Source organism: Palaemon carinicauda, chromosome 4, assembly GCF_036898095.1.
Source record: "Palaemon carinicauda isolate YSFRI2023 chromosome 4, ASM3689809v2, whole genome shotgun sequence".
Classification (NCBI taxonomy): Eukaryota; Metazoa; Arthropoda; class Malacostraca; order Decapoda; family Palaemonidae; genus Palaemon; species Palaemon carinicauda.
The window spans coordinates 193322377-193342376 of NC_090728.1; the positions used below are offsets into that span (position 1 = coordinate 193322377).

The following is a 20000-nucleotide window of genomic DNA, read 5'->3' on the forward strand; positions in this document are numbered from 1 at the left end:
AACTTCACCACTCCATGTGAAAAGAGATGGAGAGTTTTGGGAGAGCCTACAGGTTAATTGCTGAATCAGCAGTAGCCCATTGTCTGGCCCCTCCCTGGTTCTAGTTTTTGTGTTTAAATGGGTTTGGGCCGCTTATCATATGTATAGATAGTTAATCACTGTCCCCCGCCTCTGCCATTCATGAGTTACCTTTAAAAAGAAAAAACTACCATTCATTATCTTCACTTTCTCTTATATCAATGAGTACACTATACTCATTTTTTTTTAATGAGGGCGCAATTGCACCGACTCGCAGCGGTGCCCTTTTAGCTCGGAAAAGGTTCCTGATCGCTGATTGGCTGGACAAGATAATTCTAATCAATCAGCGATCAGGAAACTTTTCCGAGCTAAAAAGGGCACCCCCAGTGCGTGTGCAAATCTGCCTTGCTGAAAAAGAATTGACTATAGTTACTCCCTTAAGTGTGATTTCTGTTATACATCCGACAAGGAGGTTAAATTTTCGAGTCGGTTTATTTAATTATTTATTCAATTGTCTGTGCGACTGTGGGCAGGATTACTTATTATTATTATTATTATTATTATTATTATTATTATTATTATTTTATTAATATTATTATTATTCTTATTATTATTATTATTATTATTATCATTATTATTATTATTATTAGCATTATTTTATTAATATTATTATTCTTCTTCTTATTATTATTATTATTATTATTATTATTATTATTTTATTAATGTTATTATTATTAATATTATTATTATCATTATTATTATTATTTTATTATTATTATTATTATTCTTACTATTACTGTTATTATTATTATCACTATTATTATTATTATTATTATTATTATTATTATTATTATTATTATTATTATTATTATTTTACGCAAATTTCACGACAGATACATGTAGATCTTAAGTCATGGACGACCCCATTAGAATTTGGAGATGTTTTGAATCCGCATTCCAAAGATTACCTCAAAACAAATTGACTCACTGGATCTTCACCAAACTTTAACAATGGATAGACATTATGCATCGGAAGAAACCATAAAATTTTAAGGGGGATACTGATCAAGATCATGATTCTGGATCAACATTGCACTTTATACCATCTACTGTACGCTCAGCATATGAAATGTGGGAGGCGATGTCCGTAGACTTTAGGATAATGTTGGTAATATTCATTGGTGGAAGTCTGAAATCTCTGATTGCTTTTGTTTTATAATGATTTCAGTATACGTATATTTTACTGATGTATGAATTATGAAAAACTAATATTTATCTTATTGTTAGTTAGACAATAATGAATTAATATTTAATATATATGACATCTATTTTGACGTTGTTACGGTTTAGAATGATTTATTGTTAATTTGTTGTCATCATTTATTTATTTTCTTATTTCCTTTCCTCACTGGGCTATTTCTCAATATTGGAGCCCTTGGGCTTATAGCATATTGCTTTTCCAACTAGGGTTGTAGCTTAGCTAGTAGTAATAATAATAATAATAATAATAATAATTATTATTATCATTACTATTATTATTGTTGTTGTTGTTGTTGTTGTTGTTGTTGTTGTTGTTATTATTATTATTATTATTATTATTATTATTATTATTATTATTATTCCAAAGAGTAATGGATGGAACATATCTTGCTTTTAATATTTTGTTGGATCCCATGCTTTTGCATTTAATTCACATGAAGTGACCATAAAGTGGGCATACCCATCTCCTAATATCTATCAGATTATTTTTAGATGATTAATAATGAAGAATAATTATGATTTTTCAAAGAAGAAAAAAAAATAAATGCAAAAATAGACAATACCAGATAGGTGAATATACACAAGTTCAGACAATGAATAAGAGATACAGAATAAGAACTGGGGGTTGGCACAATGGAAGAGAGAAAAATACGGATGAAATAAATAAAAATAAATGAATAGATGGAACATAATCCAATAACAAAAGTTTTTCGAAGGGAGATGGGATTTTACAAAAGAATGTATTATATATTTTTTTTCAAATGAAAGAAACTAAATATAACGTCCATTATTATGATGTAGTTTTTTATAAGAGTTTGTCTTTTCTCTTCGTCGAGGGGATATAAAAATGATACTATTGTCTTGTGCCTGCGCTCTCTCTCTCTCTCTCTCTCTCTCTCTCTCTCTCTCTCTCTCTCTCTCCTCTCTCTCTCTCTCTCAATGAAATGAAGTTAAATGTTATTTATGGAGAGCAAAATATCTTGCATTTGGAATGATCTCTCTCTCTCTCTCTCTCTCTCTCTCTCTCTCTCTCTCTCTCTCTCTCTCTCTCTCTCTCTCTCTCTCTCTCTCTAAATGAAGTGAGGTTAAATGTTGTTTATAGAGAGCAAAATATCTTGCATTTGGAATGATCTCTCTCTCTCTCTCTCTCTCTCTCTCTCTCTCTCTCTCTCTCTCTCTCTCTCTCTCTCTCTCTCTCTCTCTCTCTCAATGAAGCCAAGGAAATGTTACGTATGAAGGACAGCAAAATATCTCTCTCTCTCTCTCTCTCTCTCTCTCTCTCTCTCTCTCTCTCTCTCTCTCTCTCTCTCTCTCTCAGTGAAGCCAAGGAAATGTTACCTATAGAGAGCAAAATATATTGCATTTGGAATTATCTCTCTCTCTCTCTCTCTCTCTCTCTCTCTCTCTCTCTCTCTCTCTCTCTCTCTCTCTCTCTCTCTCTCTCAGTGAAGCCAAGGAAATGTTACCTATAGAGAGCAAAATATATTGCATTTGGAATGATCTCTCTCTCTCTCTCTCTCTCTCTCTCTCTCTCTCTCTCTCTCTCTCTCTCTCTCTCTCTCTCTCTCTCTCTCAAAGAAGTCAAGGAAATGTTTCGTATGAAGGACAGCAAAATATCCTACATTTGGAATCATCTCTCTCTCTCTCTCTCTCTCTCTCTCTCTCTCTCTCTCTCTCTCTCTCTCTACGGGGAAAGAGACGGGTGGGTTCCTAAAATTGAGAATACCTCTGTTCACCCAACTTGAAAAGTATGTGCCTAGTGTTTAATCGACCGGTTCGGGTTGCTTAACGATACAGAGAGAGAGAGAGAGAGAGAGAGAGAGAGAGAGAGAGAGAGAGAGAGAGAGAGAGAGAGAGATATGAAATGGCCGTATTTGTATTTTTCTCGAAAACTGTTCTCTATTGTCAGGTAGAGGGAGCCTTAGCAAGATGGTTCTTATCTTACGGTGATTGAAGCTGTCTCTCTCTCTCTCTCTCTCTCTCTCTCATTGACACACACACCGACACACACACACACACACACATATATATATATATATATATATATATATATATATATATATATATATATATATATATATATATATATATATATATATATATATATATATATATATACCACATATATATATATATATATATATATATATATATATATATATATATATATATGTATGTATGTATGTATATACTGTATATACAGGCTATATATATATATATATATATATATATATATATATGTATGTAAATACTGTATATACTGGCTATATATATATATATATATATATATATATATATATATATATATATATATATATGTGTGTGTGTGTGTGTGTGTGTGCATACTGTATATACTTTCTATATATATATATATATATATATATATATATATATATATATATATATATATATATATATATGTCTACACACACACATATATATGGAAAGGCACAACATAATACTTCATGCATCCTTTGAACAGAAGAATTTATGAAATATACATTCATATTTCTTTGTTATTCTGTAGTTTTATTATCTCTTCCTGATGCACTGCCATTATTTTTTAAAGTTTTTTTATTCTTCATATTTTTTCCTTTTAAAGGGTATAGTTGATGGAGCTCTGCTGCTTTTTATAGTTAAAAACATTTTTCCCTTAGTAAAAAAAAATTGTTTCAGAATCATATGAATTCTTTACTTGTTTTACACTTTTTTTAATTATCAGTCATGCGCGGTTCATAGCCTGTCTAATTGCGCAATTCATAGTCAGTCTAGGGCAGGTCATAGTTTGCCTTGGTCAATTCATAGTCTGTCTTGCGCAATTCTTAGTTGTCTTTCGTATCTCAAAATCCAGCTTACGCACCTCATAATCTTTCTCCCTTAGTTCATAGTATGTTTTGCGTATATTCATAATCTCTCTTGAGCAGTTAATAGTCTGTCTTGCGGAGTTCATAGTCTTTCTTGCGTAGTTCATAGTCTGTCTTGCGGAGTTCATATTCTTTCTTGCGGAGTTCATAGTCTGTCTTGCGGAGTTCATAGTCTTTCTTGCGGAGTTCATAGTCTGTCTTGCGGAGTTCATATTCTTTCTTGCGTAGTTCATAGTCTGTCTTGCGGAGTTCATAGTCTTTCTTGCGGAGTTCATAGTCTGTCTTGCGGAGTTCATAGTCTTTCTTGTGTAGTTCATAGTCTGTCTTGCGGAGTTCATAGTCTTTCTTGCGTAGTTCATAGTCTGTCTTGCGGAGTTCATAGTCTTTCTTGTGTAGTTCATAGTCTGTCTTGCGGAGTTCATATTCTTTCTTGCGGAGTTCATAGTCTGTCTTGCGGAGTTCATAGTCTTTCTTCTGGAGTTCATATTCTTTCTTGCGGAGTTCATAGTCTGTCTTGCGGAGTTCATAGTCTGTCTTGCGGAGTTCATAGTCTTTCTTGCGGAGTTCATAGTCTGTCTTGCGGAGTTCATAGTCTTTCTTGCGGAGTTCATAGTCTTTCTTGCGTAGTTCATAGTCTGTCTTGCGGAGTTCATAGTCTGTCTTGCGTAGTTCATAGTCTGTCTTGCGGAGTTCATATTCTTTCTTGCGGAGTTCATAGTCTGTCTTGCGGAGTTCATAGTCTTTCTTGCGGAGTTCATAGTCTGTCTTGCGGAGTTCATATTCTTTCTTGCGTAGTTCATAGTCTGTCTTGCGGAGTTCATAGTCTGTCTTGCGGAGTTCATAGTCTTTCTTGCGTAGTTCATAGTCTGTCTTGCGGAGTTCATAGTCTTTCCTGTGTAGTTCATAGTCTGTCTTGCGGAGTTCATAGTCTTTCTCGTGTAGTTCATACTCATAGTCTTTCTTGCTTAGTTCATAGTCTGTCTTGCGGAGTTCATAGTCTTTCTTGCGGAGTTCATAGTCTGTCTTGCGGAGTTCATATTCTTTCTTGCGTAGTTCATAGTCTGTCTTGCGGAGTTCATAGTCTGTCTTGCGGAGTTCATTGTCTTTCTTGCGTAGTTCATAGTCTGTCTTGCGGAGTTCATAGTCTGTCTTGCGGAGTTCATAGTCTTTCTTGCGGAGTTCATAGTCTGTCTTGCGGAGTTCATAGTCTGTCTTGCGGAGTTCATAGTCTTTCTTGCGTAGTTCATAGTCTGTCTTGCGTAGTTCATAGTCTGTCTAGTGCCTTTACATTTGGACATGTATGAATTATTGAATATGTCATACCAGTGCTACGTTCTCATCAGAAGACCTTTCTGAAGGTGGCCTGCCTTTTGAGATATGAAAGTTCATATACTTGCCTGCAATATCTGATGGTACGTAATGGGAAGCATAATTATTCATCAGCTTCCGACCAAACCAGCTGAATCATCAACAAAGGTCAGAATAGCACATCAAAACATATGTAATATAGACAGGTAGGATTATTATTTCAAAGTATACATTAACTTGATATCGAGTTTCAAATTAAATTGATATTTCATTAGACTGTAAATGATTAATTATATTCGGCCCGGTTTGGACAGATTTCCTAACAATCTCGCCTGAGTTCAATTTTCTATCTTTATAAAATTGTCTTTTTAAATACTACCTGAATTATTCCATGATAGAATCATATGATATCAAATCTTAGAAAGATTTAGACATTTTTACAGAAATTATTAATGAGTATAATTATGAGATTTGATATTTATGTGAAGTCTTTATCAGAATTCATGTCAGTTCCTTCCCTTGTGGAATATCTTATAGAGACAGTGACATATTTGATATTTGACCTCTGTATATCTTACTGATATCAAAATATTTTATTCTAATTATTAATTACTTCTCTTGTAGTTTATTTTTTTCCTTATATCCTTTCCTGACTGGGCTATCTTCCCTGTTGGAGCCCTTGGGCTCATAGCATCTTGCTTTTCCAACTAATGTTGTAACTTAGCAAGTAATAATGATAATAATAATAATAGTAATATTGATAATAATAATAATAATAATGATTATTATTATTATATTAATAAGTATTACTAAAACATATCTGACTTAATAATAATAATAATAATAATTATTATTATATTAATAAGTATTACTAAAAAATCTCGGACTTACAGGATTACCTTATTATATACGACTACAAAGAAATTATTTAGATAAGTAATTGGTATCTGTATTAAATTTAAGTCCAAAAAGGGCCAGGCAATGGCTGATGATGACTTATCAGGCGGACATATTATAGCCTTTACCAAACTACCCATCCCTAGCTCACAACAGGGTTTAAACTTTTAAGGCAATTACCTTAATTTGAAGTCATTTTCGTGGTTTCAAGGTAATTCTGAGGTAATTTGGTTTTACTAGCTTAAAATTTAAGGAAATTGGAAAAGGTTTTAAGGTAATTATTATTATTATTATTATTATTATTATTATTATTATTATTACTTGCTTAGCTATAACCCTAGTTGGAAAAGCAGGATGCTATAACCCCAAAGGGTTCCAACAGGGAAAATATCCCAGTGAGGAAAGGAAACAAGGAAAAAAGAAATGTTTTTAAAAGAGTAACAACATTAAAATATATATCTCCTATATAAACTATATAAACTTTAACAAAACGAGAGGAAGAGAAATTTGATGGAATTGTGTTCCCGGGTGTACCCTCAAGCAAGAGAACTCTAACAAAAGACAGTGGAAGACCATGGTACAGAGGCTATGGCACTACCCAAGACTAGAGAACAATGGTTTGATTTTGGAGTGTCCTTCCCCTAGAAGAGCTGCTTACCACAGCTAAAGAGTCTTTTCTGTCCTTACCAGGAAGAAAGTAGCCAGTGAATAATTACAGTGCAGTAACCCCTGGTATGGAGAATTATTATTTTGGTAATCTCAGTGATGATAGGTGTATGAGGACAGAGAATATGTAATAGGCCAGACTATTCGGTGTGTGTATGTGTTCAGGCTAAAGGAAAATTAACTGTTACCAGAGAGAAGGATCCAATATAGTACTGTCTGACCAGTCAAAAGACCCCACAACTCTAGCGGTAGTATCTTGAATGGCCTTCTATTTCTTGCTTTGTCTGACCAGTGAAAAGACCCCAAAACTCTCTAGCGGTAGTATCTTCAGTGTTCTTCTATTTCTTGCTTTGTCTGACCAGTCAAAAGACCCCATAACTCTAGCGGTCAGTATCTTGAGTGGCCTTCTATTTCTTGCTTTGTCTGACCAGTCAAAAGACCCCATAACTCTAGCGGTTAGTATCTTGAGTGGCCTTCTATTTCTTGCTTTGTCTGACCAGTGAAAAGACCCCACAACTCTCTAGCAGTAGTATCTTGAGTGTTCTTCTATTTCTTGCTTTGTATGACCAGTCAAAAGACCCCATAACTCTAGCGGTTAGTATCTTGAGTGGCCTTCTATTTCTTCCTTTGTGTGACCAGTGAAAAGACCCCACAACTCTAGCGGTAGTATCTTGAGTGGCCTTCTATTCCTTGCTTTGTCTGACCAGTCAAAAGACCCCATAACTCTAGCGGTTAGTATCTTGAATGTTCTTCTATTTCTTGCTTTGTCTGACCAGTGAAAAGACCCCACAACTCTCTAGCGGTAGTATTTTGAGTGGACTTCTATTTCTTGCTTTGTCTGACCAGTCAAAAGACCCCACAACTCTCTAGCGGTAGTATCTTGAGTGTTCTTCTATTTCTTGCTTTGTCTGACCAGTCAAAAGACCCCATAACTCTAGCGGTTAGTATGTTGAGTGGCCTTCTATTTCTTGCTTTGTCTGACCAGTCAAAAGACCCCATAACTCTCTAGTGGTAGTATCTTGAGTGGCCTTCTATTTCTTGCTTTGTCTGACCAATCAAAAGACCCCATAACTCTAGCGGTTAGTATCTTGAGTGGCCTTCTATTTCTTGCTTTATCTGACCAGTGAAAAAAACCCATAACTCTCTAGCGGTAGTATCTTGAGTGTTCTTCTATTTCTTGCTTTGTCTGACCAGTCAAAAGACCCCATAACTCTAGCGGTTAGTATCTTGAATGGCCTTCTATTCCTTGCTTTGTGTGACCAGTGAAAAGACCTAACAACTCTCTAGCGGTAGTATCTTGAGTGTTCTTCTATTTCTTGCTTTATCTGACCAGTCAAAAGACCCCACAACTCTCTAGCGGTAGTATCTTGAGTGTTCTTCTATTTCTTGCTTTATCTGACCAGTCAAAAGACCCCACAACTCTCTAGCGGTAGTATCTTGAGTGTTCTTCTATTTCTTGCTTTATCTGACCAGTCAAAAGACCCCACAACTCTCTAGCGGTAGTATCTTGAGTGGCCTTCTATTTCTTGCTTTGTCTGACCAGTGAAAAGACCCCACAACTCTCTAGCGGTAGTATCTTGAGTGTTCTTCTATTTCTTGCTTTATCTGACCAGTCAAAAGACCCCATAACTCTAGCAGTTAGTATCTTGAGTGGCCTTCTATTCCTTGCTTTGTCTGACCAGTCAAAAGACCACATAACTCTCTAGCGGTAGTATCTTGAGTGTTTTTTTCTATTTCTTGCTTTGTCTGACCAGTCAAACGACCCCACAACTCTCTAGCGGTAGTATCTTGAGTGTTCTTCTATTTCTTGCTTTATCTGACCAGTCAAAAGACCCCACAACTCTCTAGCGGTAGTATCTTGAGTGGCCTTCTATTTCTTGCTTTATCTGACCAGTCAAAAGACCCCACAACTCTCTAGCGGTAGTATCTTGAGTGGCCTTCTATTTCTTGCTTTGTCTGACCAGTGAAAAGACCCCATAACTCTCTAGCGGTATTATCCTGAATGTTCTATTTCTTGCTTTGTCTGACCAGTCAAAAGACCCCACAACTCTCTAGCGGTAGTATCTTGAGTGTTCTTCTATTTCTTGCTTTGTCTGACCAGTCAAAAGACCCCATAACTCTCTAGCGGTATTATCCTGAATGTTCTTCTATTTCTTGCTTTGTCTGACCAGTGAAAAGACCCCACAACTCTCTAGCGGTAGTATCTTGAGTGACCTTCTATTTCTTGCTTTGTCTGACCAGTGAAAAGACCCCATAACTCTCTAGCGGTAGTATCTTGAGTGTTTTTCTATTTCTTGCTTTGTCTGACCAGTCAAAAGACCCCATAACTCTCTAGCAGTAGTATCCTTCTATTTCTTCCTTTGTCTGACCAGTGAAAAGACCCCACAACTCTATAGCTGTAATATCTTGTGTGTTCTTCTATTTCTTGCTTTGTCTGACCAGTCTAAAGACAGCACAACCCTCTAGCGGTAGTATCTTGAATGTTCTTCTATTTCTTTATTGTTACACCAATCACATTGTCTTTCTTTTTCCCTGACAGATATCGACGGGCGGAGGCCTCCTATCCCGTCTGGTCAACTTGGACGTTATTGTGCCGAGGGCTGTCATCCCTGGAAATGGAGAGTACCACATCGACACTGGATCCACGATATCCATTGAATGTTATATTGAACATGTAAGAGATTCGATTGTTTTTTTTTTTTAAGCATACGTAATTACATTCACTCGTTTGTTGGTTGGTTTCTGTTTACTTAATGTTTTCTTATTCATCTAAAATCAAAATTGTTTTGTTTTTCTGTTTACATGACTTATTATTGACTTTGAAATTCAGAATTTTTTTTTTTTTTTTTTTTGGTCTATTTCTTGTGTCTGTGGGTTTTTTTTACATAACATTTTCTTATTGTGAAATTATGAATTACGTTTTTTCCATTTTTTACGTAAATATTTTTTCATTTGCTGAGGAATTTAGAATTGCATTTTATGTCCAATTATTAGTTTTTTCGGTTTACATATTTTTTTATTTGCTGAGAAATTCTGAATTTGGTTTTTTGTAATGTTTCTTATATACAGTTCAGAATTCCGTTTATTACCTCCGCTAATGAAGTTGAGAGGAGGTTATGTTTGTATTTGTTTGTATTTGTTTGTTTGTTTGTGAGTGAACACCTTCCTGACCACAATTTTGCTCATAGAGTAGTGAAACTTTTCAATTTTGCTCATAGAGTAGTGAAACTTTTCAATTTTGCTCATAGAGTAGTGAAACTTTTCAATTTTGCTCATAGAGTAGTGAAACTTTTCAATTTTGCTCATAGAGTAGTGAAACTTTTAGCGATTAACTTTTATGCGGAGACGTGGAACTGATTCAATTTTCAAAATCCTAGGTCAAAGGTCACGGTCGAGAAATTTTACTCATAGAGTAGTGAAACTTTCAGTGATTATTTGTTATGTTGAGACGTTGAAATGATTCAATTTTCAAAATCCTAGGTCAAAGGTCAAGGTCACGGTCGAGAAATTTTACTCATAGAGTAGTGAAACTTTCAGGGATTAATTGTTATGTTACGACGTACAGTTTAGAGCTGATTTTTTAGAATTAGTTTTATGATTCATCAGAAATTATATATATGTATATATATATATATATATATATATATATATATATATATATATATATATATACTGTATATACATACACACATATGTATATATGTATACATATATATGTATATATATATACATACACCCATATATATATATATATATACATATGTGTGTATGTATATATATATACATATATATATGTATATATATGAATATATATATATACATACATACACACCCACACACATATATATATATATATATATATATATATATATTTATATATACATATTTGTGTATGTATATATATACATATATATATATATATATATATATATATATATATATATATATATAGAGAGAGAGAGAGAGAGAGAGAGAGAGAGAGAGAGAGAGAGAGAGAGAGAGAGAGAGAGAGAGAGAGAGCATTGTTCTTTCATTGATTGTACATGTCTAATATCATCTCTAAAATGCCTTTTTAATTATATATTTTAACCAACGTACAGTTTAGAACTACATTTTAGAATAATTAGTTTAACGGTCCGGTACAAATTATCTCTAAAATACCTTTCAATATATATTAACAAATGTACTGGTCAGAACTATTATTTTTAGCATAATTAGTTTAACGATTCCCGTTAATAATATATAATTTTATGATTCCCATTAATTATATAAATGATGACTTCTTGATTGGCGGGATGGAAACATGATTGGGTTTTTTCCCTGGAGGTGTTTATTTATTTATATGGATTTGTTTTTTCCCTAAATAGACTTTTTTCCCCTCTAGGTTATTTTTTTCCCTATTTAGAGACTTTTTTTCCTATGTAGGTATTTTTTCCCTAATTAGACTTTCTTCCCATGTAGGTATTTATTTTCCCTAATTAGGCTTTTTTCCCATGTAGGTTATTTTTTTCCCTAATTAGAATTTTTTCCCATGTAGGTTATTTTTTTCACTAATTAGACTTTTTTCCCATGTAGGTATTTTTTCCTATCTAGACTTTTTTCACATGTAAGTATTTTTTCCCTAACTAGGTTTTTTTCCCATGTAGGTATTTTTTCCCTAACTAGACTTTTTTCCCATGTAGGTTATTTTTTTCCCTAATTTGACTTTTTTCCCATGTAGGTATTTTTTCCCAACTAGACTTTTTTCCCTTGTACATATTTATTTTTTCCTAACTAGACTCTTTTCCCATGTAGTTATTTTTTCCCTTAACTAGACTTTTTTCCCATGTAGGTATTTGTATTTTACCTAACTGGACTTTTTTCCCATGTAGGTATTTGTTTTTTCCTTAACTAGACTTTTTTCCCATGTAGGTATTTTTTCCCCTAATTAGACTTTTTTCTCATGTAGTTATTTTTCCCCTAACTAGACTTTTTTTCTCATGTACGTATTGGTTTTTTCCTAACTAGACTTTTTTCCATGTAGTTATTTTTTTCCCAAACAGACTTTTTTTCCCATGTACGTATTTGTTTTTTCCCTAACTGGACTTTTTTTCAATGTAGGTAATTTTTTTTTCCTAATTAGACTTTTTTCCCTGGAGGTATGAGTTTTTTCCAAAGCTAAACTTCTTTTTCTGAAACGTAATTGTTATAATAATAATAATAATAATAATAATAATAATAATAATAATAATAGGTTTCTTCCAAGACCGAGGTATTTTTATCGGTAACGCTGAGTGTTTTCTGGTCATCCATTTTTTTGGGGGGATATAGGTGTTATATAGGTATAGATGTTTTTATTGGTGGGTTTATAGGTGTTTGGGACAATGTATGTGTTTGGGAGGACATTAATGGGTTTTTCCTCGAGTATATTGTTCCTGAGATTTTTTTTTCTTTCTTTCTTTTTTTTTTTTTTTTGAGTACGTCAAATTATTTTTCAGGTCATGGTGTTGTAATGACACAATGAAATTAGTATAAGGATGCACTGAGTGAGTAGATTACATCAATAACTAGAGGGGCACTCAGTAGAGCGCAGACCTCCGCCACGGCCTTGGCCTTTGATATTAAAATGTACTAATTAGCGTGGATTTTCATACACTCGGATCTGAATCAAGTTTGAAGTCTCTGTGACAACGATGTCCAAAGATGTGGCTGATTACGTGAATTGGACATTTTTCTTGACCATGCCCTTAACCTTTGACCTTGACCTTCCAAAATTTATCAATTTCCAGCTTTTTACATAACAGCTTATCCCAGCAAGTTTCATTACTCTACGATTAAAACTGTAGCCAGGAAGCTGTTCACAAACAAACACACACTCAAACAGGCGGTAAAACATAACCTCCTTCCAACATAGTTGGCGGAGGTAATAATATGATAGAGGGTGGCTCTAAAGAAGCAATGACACCCTTCTCACTGTCTTATTGATCAAAGTCTCACATATAGTACCTTAATGAGGTTTAAAGGTTTAAAGGCCACTCATGAATGGAAGAGGCAAGGGACAGTGACATTGCCGTAGCAAGCAGGACAGTAGCCTATAAACTACCAAGCTAGGACCAAGGTGGGCCAGGCAATGGGTGCTGATGACTCAGAAGAAAGACTTATAGGCTCACTCAATCCCCCATCCTTAGCTCACAAGGATGTTGAGGTTGCAGCGACCAAAGGAACTAACGAGTTTGAGCAGAACTTGCACCCTAATCAGGCGAACACCAGCCAAGGACGTTACCAACAGGCCACCACAACCTTATTTCGCTTAATTCTAATGTGGCTCGCTCCCTATAGATTGAAATAGTACCTGATTGTCAGTCGACTTTGGTAGGTCGAAACTAGAGGGGAGAAAGGCATGTCCTAACAATTCCATTCTAGATTAATATTTGACACACAAAAACCTGAATCTATATTATTATTATTATTATTATTATTATTATTATTATTATTACTTGCTAAGCTACAACCCTAGTTGGAAAAGCAGGATGCTATAAGCCCAGGGGCCCCAACTGGGAAAAATACTTCAGGGAGGAAAGGAAAAACTGAAAATAAAACTTAAGAAGAGAAACATTAATATAAATATCTCCTATATAAACTATGAAAACTTGAAGAAAACAAGCGGAAGAGAAATAAGATAAAAAAGTGTACTCGAGTGTAACCTCAACCAAGAGAACTCTAACCCAAGACAGTAGAAGACCATGGTACAGAGGCTATGGCACTAACTAAGACTAGAGAACAATGGTTTGATTTTGGAGTGTCCTTCTCCTAGAACAGCTGCTTACCATAGCCAAAGAGTATCTTTTACCCTTACCAAGAGGAAAGTGGCCACTGAACAATTACAGTGCAGTAACCCCTTCAGTGAAGAAAAATTGTTTGGTAATCTGTGTTGTCAGGTGTATAAGGACAGAGGAGAATATGTAAAGAATAGGCCAGACTCTTCAGTGTTTATGTAGGCATAGGGAAAATGAGCCGTAACCAGAAAGAAGGATCCAATTTAGTACTGTCTGTATACAACAACAAAGGAAACCGTTTCTATTCCACTGCAGGACAAAAGCCTCAGTCATGTCCTTGTTTCTGTCTGGGATTTGGCCATTGCAGATTGGTGATGGTAGGAGATTTTAGTCTGATCGCTCGCAGCCAACCAACGTAGTATAGATTAGCCTGACTATTACAGCTCTGCTGATCATTGCGATACACTAACTCTTTCACCCTGTTTAGGTATCCCCGCTCAGAAAGGGATATATATATATATATATATATATATATATATATATATATATATATATATATATATATATATATATTCAAATAAGCCATATATATTTTTGATACATTAATGTCTGGATTCTCTTAACGACCTCGGGATCAGAGCCCCAGGCGAAATCACACAAAGACAAGAGCTTGTGACCGGCCGGGAATCGAACCCTGGTCGGCAAGCTTGTATAGACAGTGACTAAACCACTTGGCCACGAAGAAAGAATGTATCAAAAATATATATGGGTTATTTGAATATGAAAAACACGTCTAAATGTGCAATATATATATATATATATGTATATATATATATATATATATATGTATATATATATATATATATATATATATATATATATATATATATATATATATATATTATCCAGTTAATTTTTCAGTTCTTAATCAAACAAGTATATTACTTTGGATTGCCTTAGAAGATTGCAAGGAAAATTAAATGTAAATATATCAATGTAGTAATGTAGTGTATTTACGGATAAGATATTAATATCGTTGCAAAAGGAGCATCATTTATTATGCTATAAGAAAAGAACCACTAAGAAAACTTTTCCGAAAATACTTTCCAAACTCTAAGGTCTTTGGACCCACAATTTCAACTTCCCGTTGCTTGGCCTCAAGCGTTCCGCAAAGCAGAATCAATTCATTACTTTCCAGAGTCCAGAATAAATATACGAATTGAAATTTCGAGGCGATTTCCCCACAAGTGAAACTGCACAAGTTCGGCTATTTGGATTTCTCTACAAGAGTGAGGTAATTTCTCGGAATAGTTGTATTAAATGAAGCTGAATGATCTCATTATATTTTTTTCTTCCGGGTTTCACGAGGTTAAAGAACATAAAGGTTTAAAGGTCGTTCATGAATGGCAGGGGAAAGGGACAGTGATATTGCACAATCGAGCGGGACAATGACCCAGAGACTGACTATATACAACTATGATCAGCGCCCACCCCCTCTCCTTCCAATTTCACGAGGTTAGAGAACATAAAGGTTTAAAGGTCGTTCATGAATGGCAGGGGAAAGGGACAGTGATATTGCACAATCGAGCGGGATAATGCCCCAGAGACTGACCATATACAACTATGATCAGCGCCCAAGCCCCCTCTCCATCCAATTTCACGAGGTTAGAGAACATAGAGGTTTAAAGGCCGTTCATGAATGGCAGGGGAAAGGGACAGTGATATTGCACAATCGAGCAGGACAATGCCCTAGAGACTGACCATATATACATATGATCAGCGCCCAAGCCCCTCTCTATCCAATTTCACGAGGTTAGAGAACATAAAGGTTTAAAGGCCGCTCATGAATGGCAGGGGAAAGGGACAGTGATATTGCACAATCGAGCAGGACAATGCCCTAGAGACTGACCATATATACATATGATCAGCGCCCAAGCCCCTCTCTATCCAATTTCACGAGGTTAGAGAACATAAAGGTTTAAAGGCCGCTCATGAATGGCAGGGGAAAGGGACAGTGATACTGCACAATCGAGCAGGGCAATGACCCAGGACCATGTCCAATGTCCAAGCTTGGACAAAGGAGGGCCAGGCAATGGCTGCTGATGACTCAGCAGATAGACCTATAGGCTCCCCCAAACCCTGCATCGTTAGCTCACAAGGATGGTGAGGTTGCAGCGACCAAATAAACTAACGAGTTTTAGTGGGACTCGAATCCCAGTCTGGCGATCACCAGTCAGGGAAGATAAAAGCAAAGAAAATAAAAAAAAATTTCAAAGGTTAAAGGTGTCTGGTTCCAGTTCCATCAGAATAGATACTCACCAGTACGTCAGCCGGGCAAGCCCAATTCCCCCCCCCCCTCCACTGTGGTGCCCTTCCACAGCAGTGGCCTCCCTAGTAAACGGCTTAAACTCACAGTCCTGGGCGGGGATCGATATGCTGCCATGCGAATGCTAGGCAAACACGTTAGCACTGTACTAGCCAGGAGGCTTTTTTTAGTTTATTTTATTATTATTATTATTATTATTATTATCATTATCACTTGATAGCTATAACCCTAGTTGGAAAAGCAGGACGCTATAAGCCCAGGGGCCCCAACAGGGAAAATAGCCCAGTGAGGAAAGGAAATAAAGAAAACCAAATATTTCAAGAACAGTAACAACATTAAAATAAATATTTCCTATGAAAACTTTAACAAAACAAGAGGAAGTCAATTATGAAACTTGTAGGGGAATAGATATACTGAAATTAATAAATAATTCTTAAAATATAAAAAGGTAAAAATACAAATATCTTACTGTAGAGTCGACCAAAGTATAGAAATTATTGAATACACCATCACCCCTTTTGAACGGGTAATTCAATGACGTGGTTTGATGTCGGCGTCAGCGTGTAAAGTCTCTTTTCATATGCTGTGTTCCTCTATGATGCTTGTCAGGCCTCTAAGCATTCTTTGGGTCCCTAAGCATTGTTTTGGAATACTTGAAGGCTCCTCGAGATGCTTTTGTCCGCATACGACGAGGGCCCTCAGTCCTCTCCTGCAGGAGGCAAGTTCTGAAGGGCGGCGTAAGATGTTCATTTAAGGTCTCGGGTATTGAGTATAGTTATATCTTTCCATATATTACCCATAGAATTATTGTTGCCCTGTTGATTAGAATGACATAGTTAATTATAGACAACAAGATATTCCTTATATTTTTCCATATATTAACCATAGAATTATTGTTGCCCTGTTGATTAAAATTACATAGTTAAGGGTTATAGACAACAAGATATTCCTTATACTTTTCCATATATCACCCATAGAATATATTGCCCTGTTGATTAAAATGACATAGTTAAAGGTTCTAGATAACAGAATATTCGTTATGCTTTTCCGTATATCACCCATAGAATATATTGTGCTGTGGATTAAAATGACATGGTTAAGGGTTTTTGATAACATAATATTCGTTATATTTTCCCGTATATCACCCATAGAATATATTGCCCTGTTGATTAAAATGACATGGTTAAGGGTTTTTGATAACATAATATTCGTTATATTTTCCCGTATATCACCCATAGAATATATTGTGCTGTGGATTAAAATGACATGGTTAAGGGTTTTTGATAACATAATATTCGTTATATTTTCCCGTATATCACCCATAGAATATATTGCCCTGTTGATTAAAATGACATGGTTAAGGGTTTTTGATAACATAATATTCGTTATATTTTCCCGTATATCACCCATAGAATATATTGCGCTGTGGATTAAAATGACATGGTTAAGGGTTTTTGATAACATAATATTCGTTATATTTTCCCGTATATCACCCATAGAATATATTGTGCTGTGGATTAAAATGACATGGTTAAGGGTTTTTGATAACATAATATTCGTTATATTTTCCCGTATATCACCCATAGAATATATTGCCCTGTGGATTAAAATGACATGGTTAAGGGTTTTTGATAACATAATATTCGTTATATTTTCCCGTATATCACCCATAGAATATATTGCCCTGTGGATTAAAATGACATGGTTAAGGGTTTTTGATAACATAATATTCGTTATATTTTCCCGTATATCACCCATAGAATATATTGCGCTGTGGATTAAAATGACATGGTTAAGGGTTTTTGATAACATAATATTCGTTATATTTTCCCGTATATCACCCATAGAATATATTGCGCTGTGGATTAAAATGACATGGTTAAGGGTTTTTGATAACATAATATTCGTTATATTTTCCCGTATATCACCCATAGAATATATTGCGCTGTGGATTAAAATGACATGGTTAAGGGTTTTTGATAACATAATATTCGTTATATTTTCCCGTATATCACCCATAGAATATATTGTGCTGTGGATTAAAATGACATGGTTAAGGGTTTTTGATAACATAATATTCGTTATATTTTCCCGTATATCACCCATAGAATATATTGTGCTGTGGATTAAAATGACATGGTTAAGGGTTTTTGATAACATAATATTCGTTATATTTTCCCGTATATCACCCATAGAATATATTGTGCTGTGGATTAAAATGACATGGTTAAGGGTTTTTGATAACATAATATTCGTTATATTTTCCCGTATATCACCCATAGAATATATTGTGCTGTGGATTAAAATGACATGGTTAAGGGTTTTTGATAACATAATATTCGTTATATTTTCCCGTATATCACCCATAGAATATATTGTGCTGTGGATTAAAATGACATGGTTAAGGGTTTTTGATAACATAATATTCGTTATATTTTCCCGTATATCACCCATAGAATATATTGTGCTGTGGATTAAAATGACATGGTTAAGGGTTTTTGATAACATAATATTCGTTATATTTTCCCGTATATCACCCATAGAATATATTGTGCTGTGGATTAAAATGACATGGTTAAGGGTTTTTGATAACATAATATTCGTTATATTTTCCCGTATATCACCCATAGAATATATTGTGCTGTGGATTAAAATGACATGGTTAAGGGTTTTTGATAACATAATATTCGTTATATTTTCCCGTATATCACCCATAGAATATATTGTGCTGTGGATTAAAATGACATGGTTAAGGGTTTTTGATAACATAATATTCGTTATATTTTCCCGTATATCACCCATAGAATATATTGTGCTGTGGATTAAAATGACATGGTTAAGGGTTTTTGATAACATAATATTCGTTATATTTTCCCGTATATCACCCATAGAATATATTGTGCTGTGGATTAAAACGACATGGTTAAGGGTTTTTGATAACATAATATTCGTTATATTTTCCCGTATATCACCCATAGAATATATTGTGCTGTGGATTAAAACGACATAGTTAAAGGTTATAGACAACAAGATATTCCTTATACTTTTCCATATATCACCCATAGAATATATTGCCCTGTTGATTAAAATTACATAGTTGAAGGTTCTAGATAACAGAATATTCGTTATACTTTTCCATATATCACCCATAGAGTATATTGCGCTGTTGATTAAAATTACATAGTTGAGGGTTCTAGATAACAAGATATGCATCATACTTTTCCATATATCAACCACTAGATATATTGTCCTGTTGATCGAAAATAGATAGTTAAGGTTTAAGATAACAGAAAATTCGTCATACTTTTCCATATTTTACACTTAAAATTTTACCCTAAAAACCATTAAAAAGTCCTGGAATTAATTTTGCCAGGAATTTACCGTTTTAAAAACGGATATATTGACATTCAGGGTCATATTAGGGTCACCAACCCATGAAATATAATAACAAAGTAGGGTAAAAATTATGGTCGCATGTATTTTACTGAAATACGGCTGAGAGCAGTATATTTTTACGGATAATTTCCGATTAAGGTTAATGTTTTTTAACAGTGCAGCCAGTATATATGGACCTGTTGATTAGGAATAGATAGTTAAGTTTTTCAGATAACAGAATACACTTCGTCGATTTCCATAGATCCCAAACTGAAGTTCATTACTTTTCCATAGATCACCAACGTCATATATATATCCTACTGATTAAAAATAGATAGTTAAGTTGTTCAGATAACAGAATACACGTCGTCAATTTCCATAGATCCCAAACTGAAGTTCATTACTTTTCCATAGATCACCAACGTCATATATATCCTGTTGATTAAAAATAGATACTTAATGTATAGAACAAATCATACGTCATGGTTTTTCATAGATCCCCGATGAATTTAATATTTTGTTGATTGAAAA

At 34.6% G+C, this 20000-nt stretch overlaps 1 protein-coding gene across 1 annotated transcript in view; it reads left to right on the forward strand.

Annotated features, from left to right (window-relative positions):
* Positions 1-20000, forward strand: part of LOC137639811 (junctional adhesion molecule B-like) — a 50843-nt gene that overhangs the window by 18370 nt on the left and 12473 nt on the right. Inside the window, 1 exon segment of the mRNA XM_068372053.1 lies at positions 9553-9687. Coding sequence (XP_068228154.1) covers positions 9553-9687 — 135 coding nt within the window.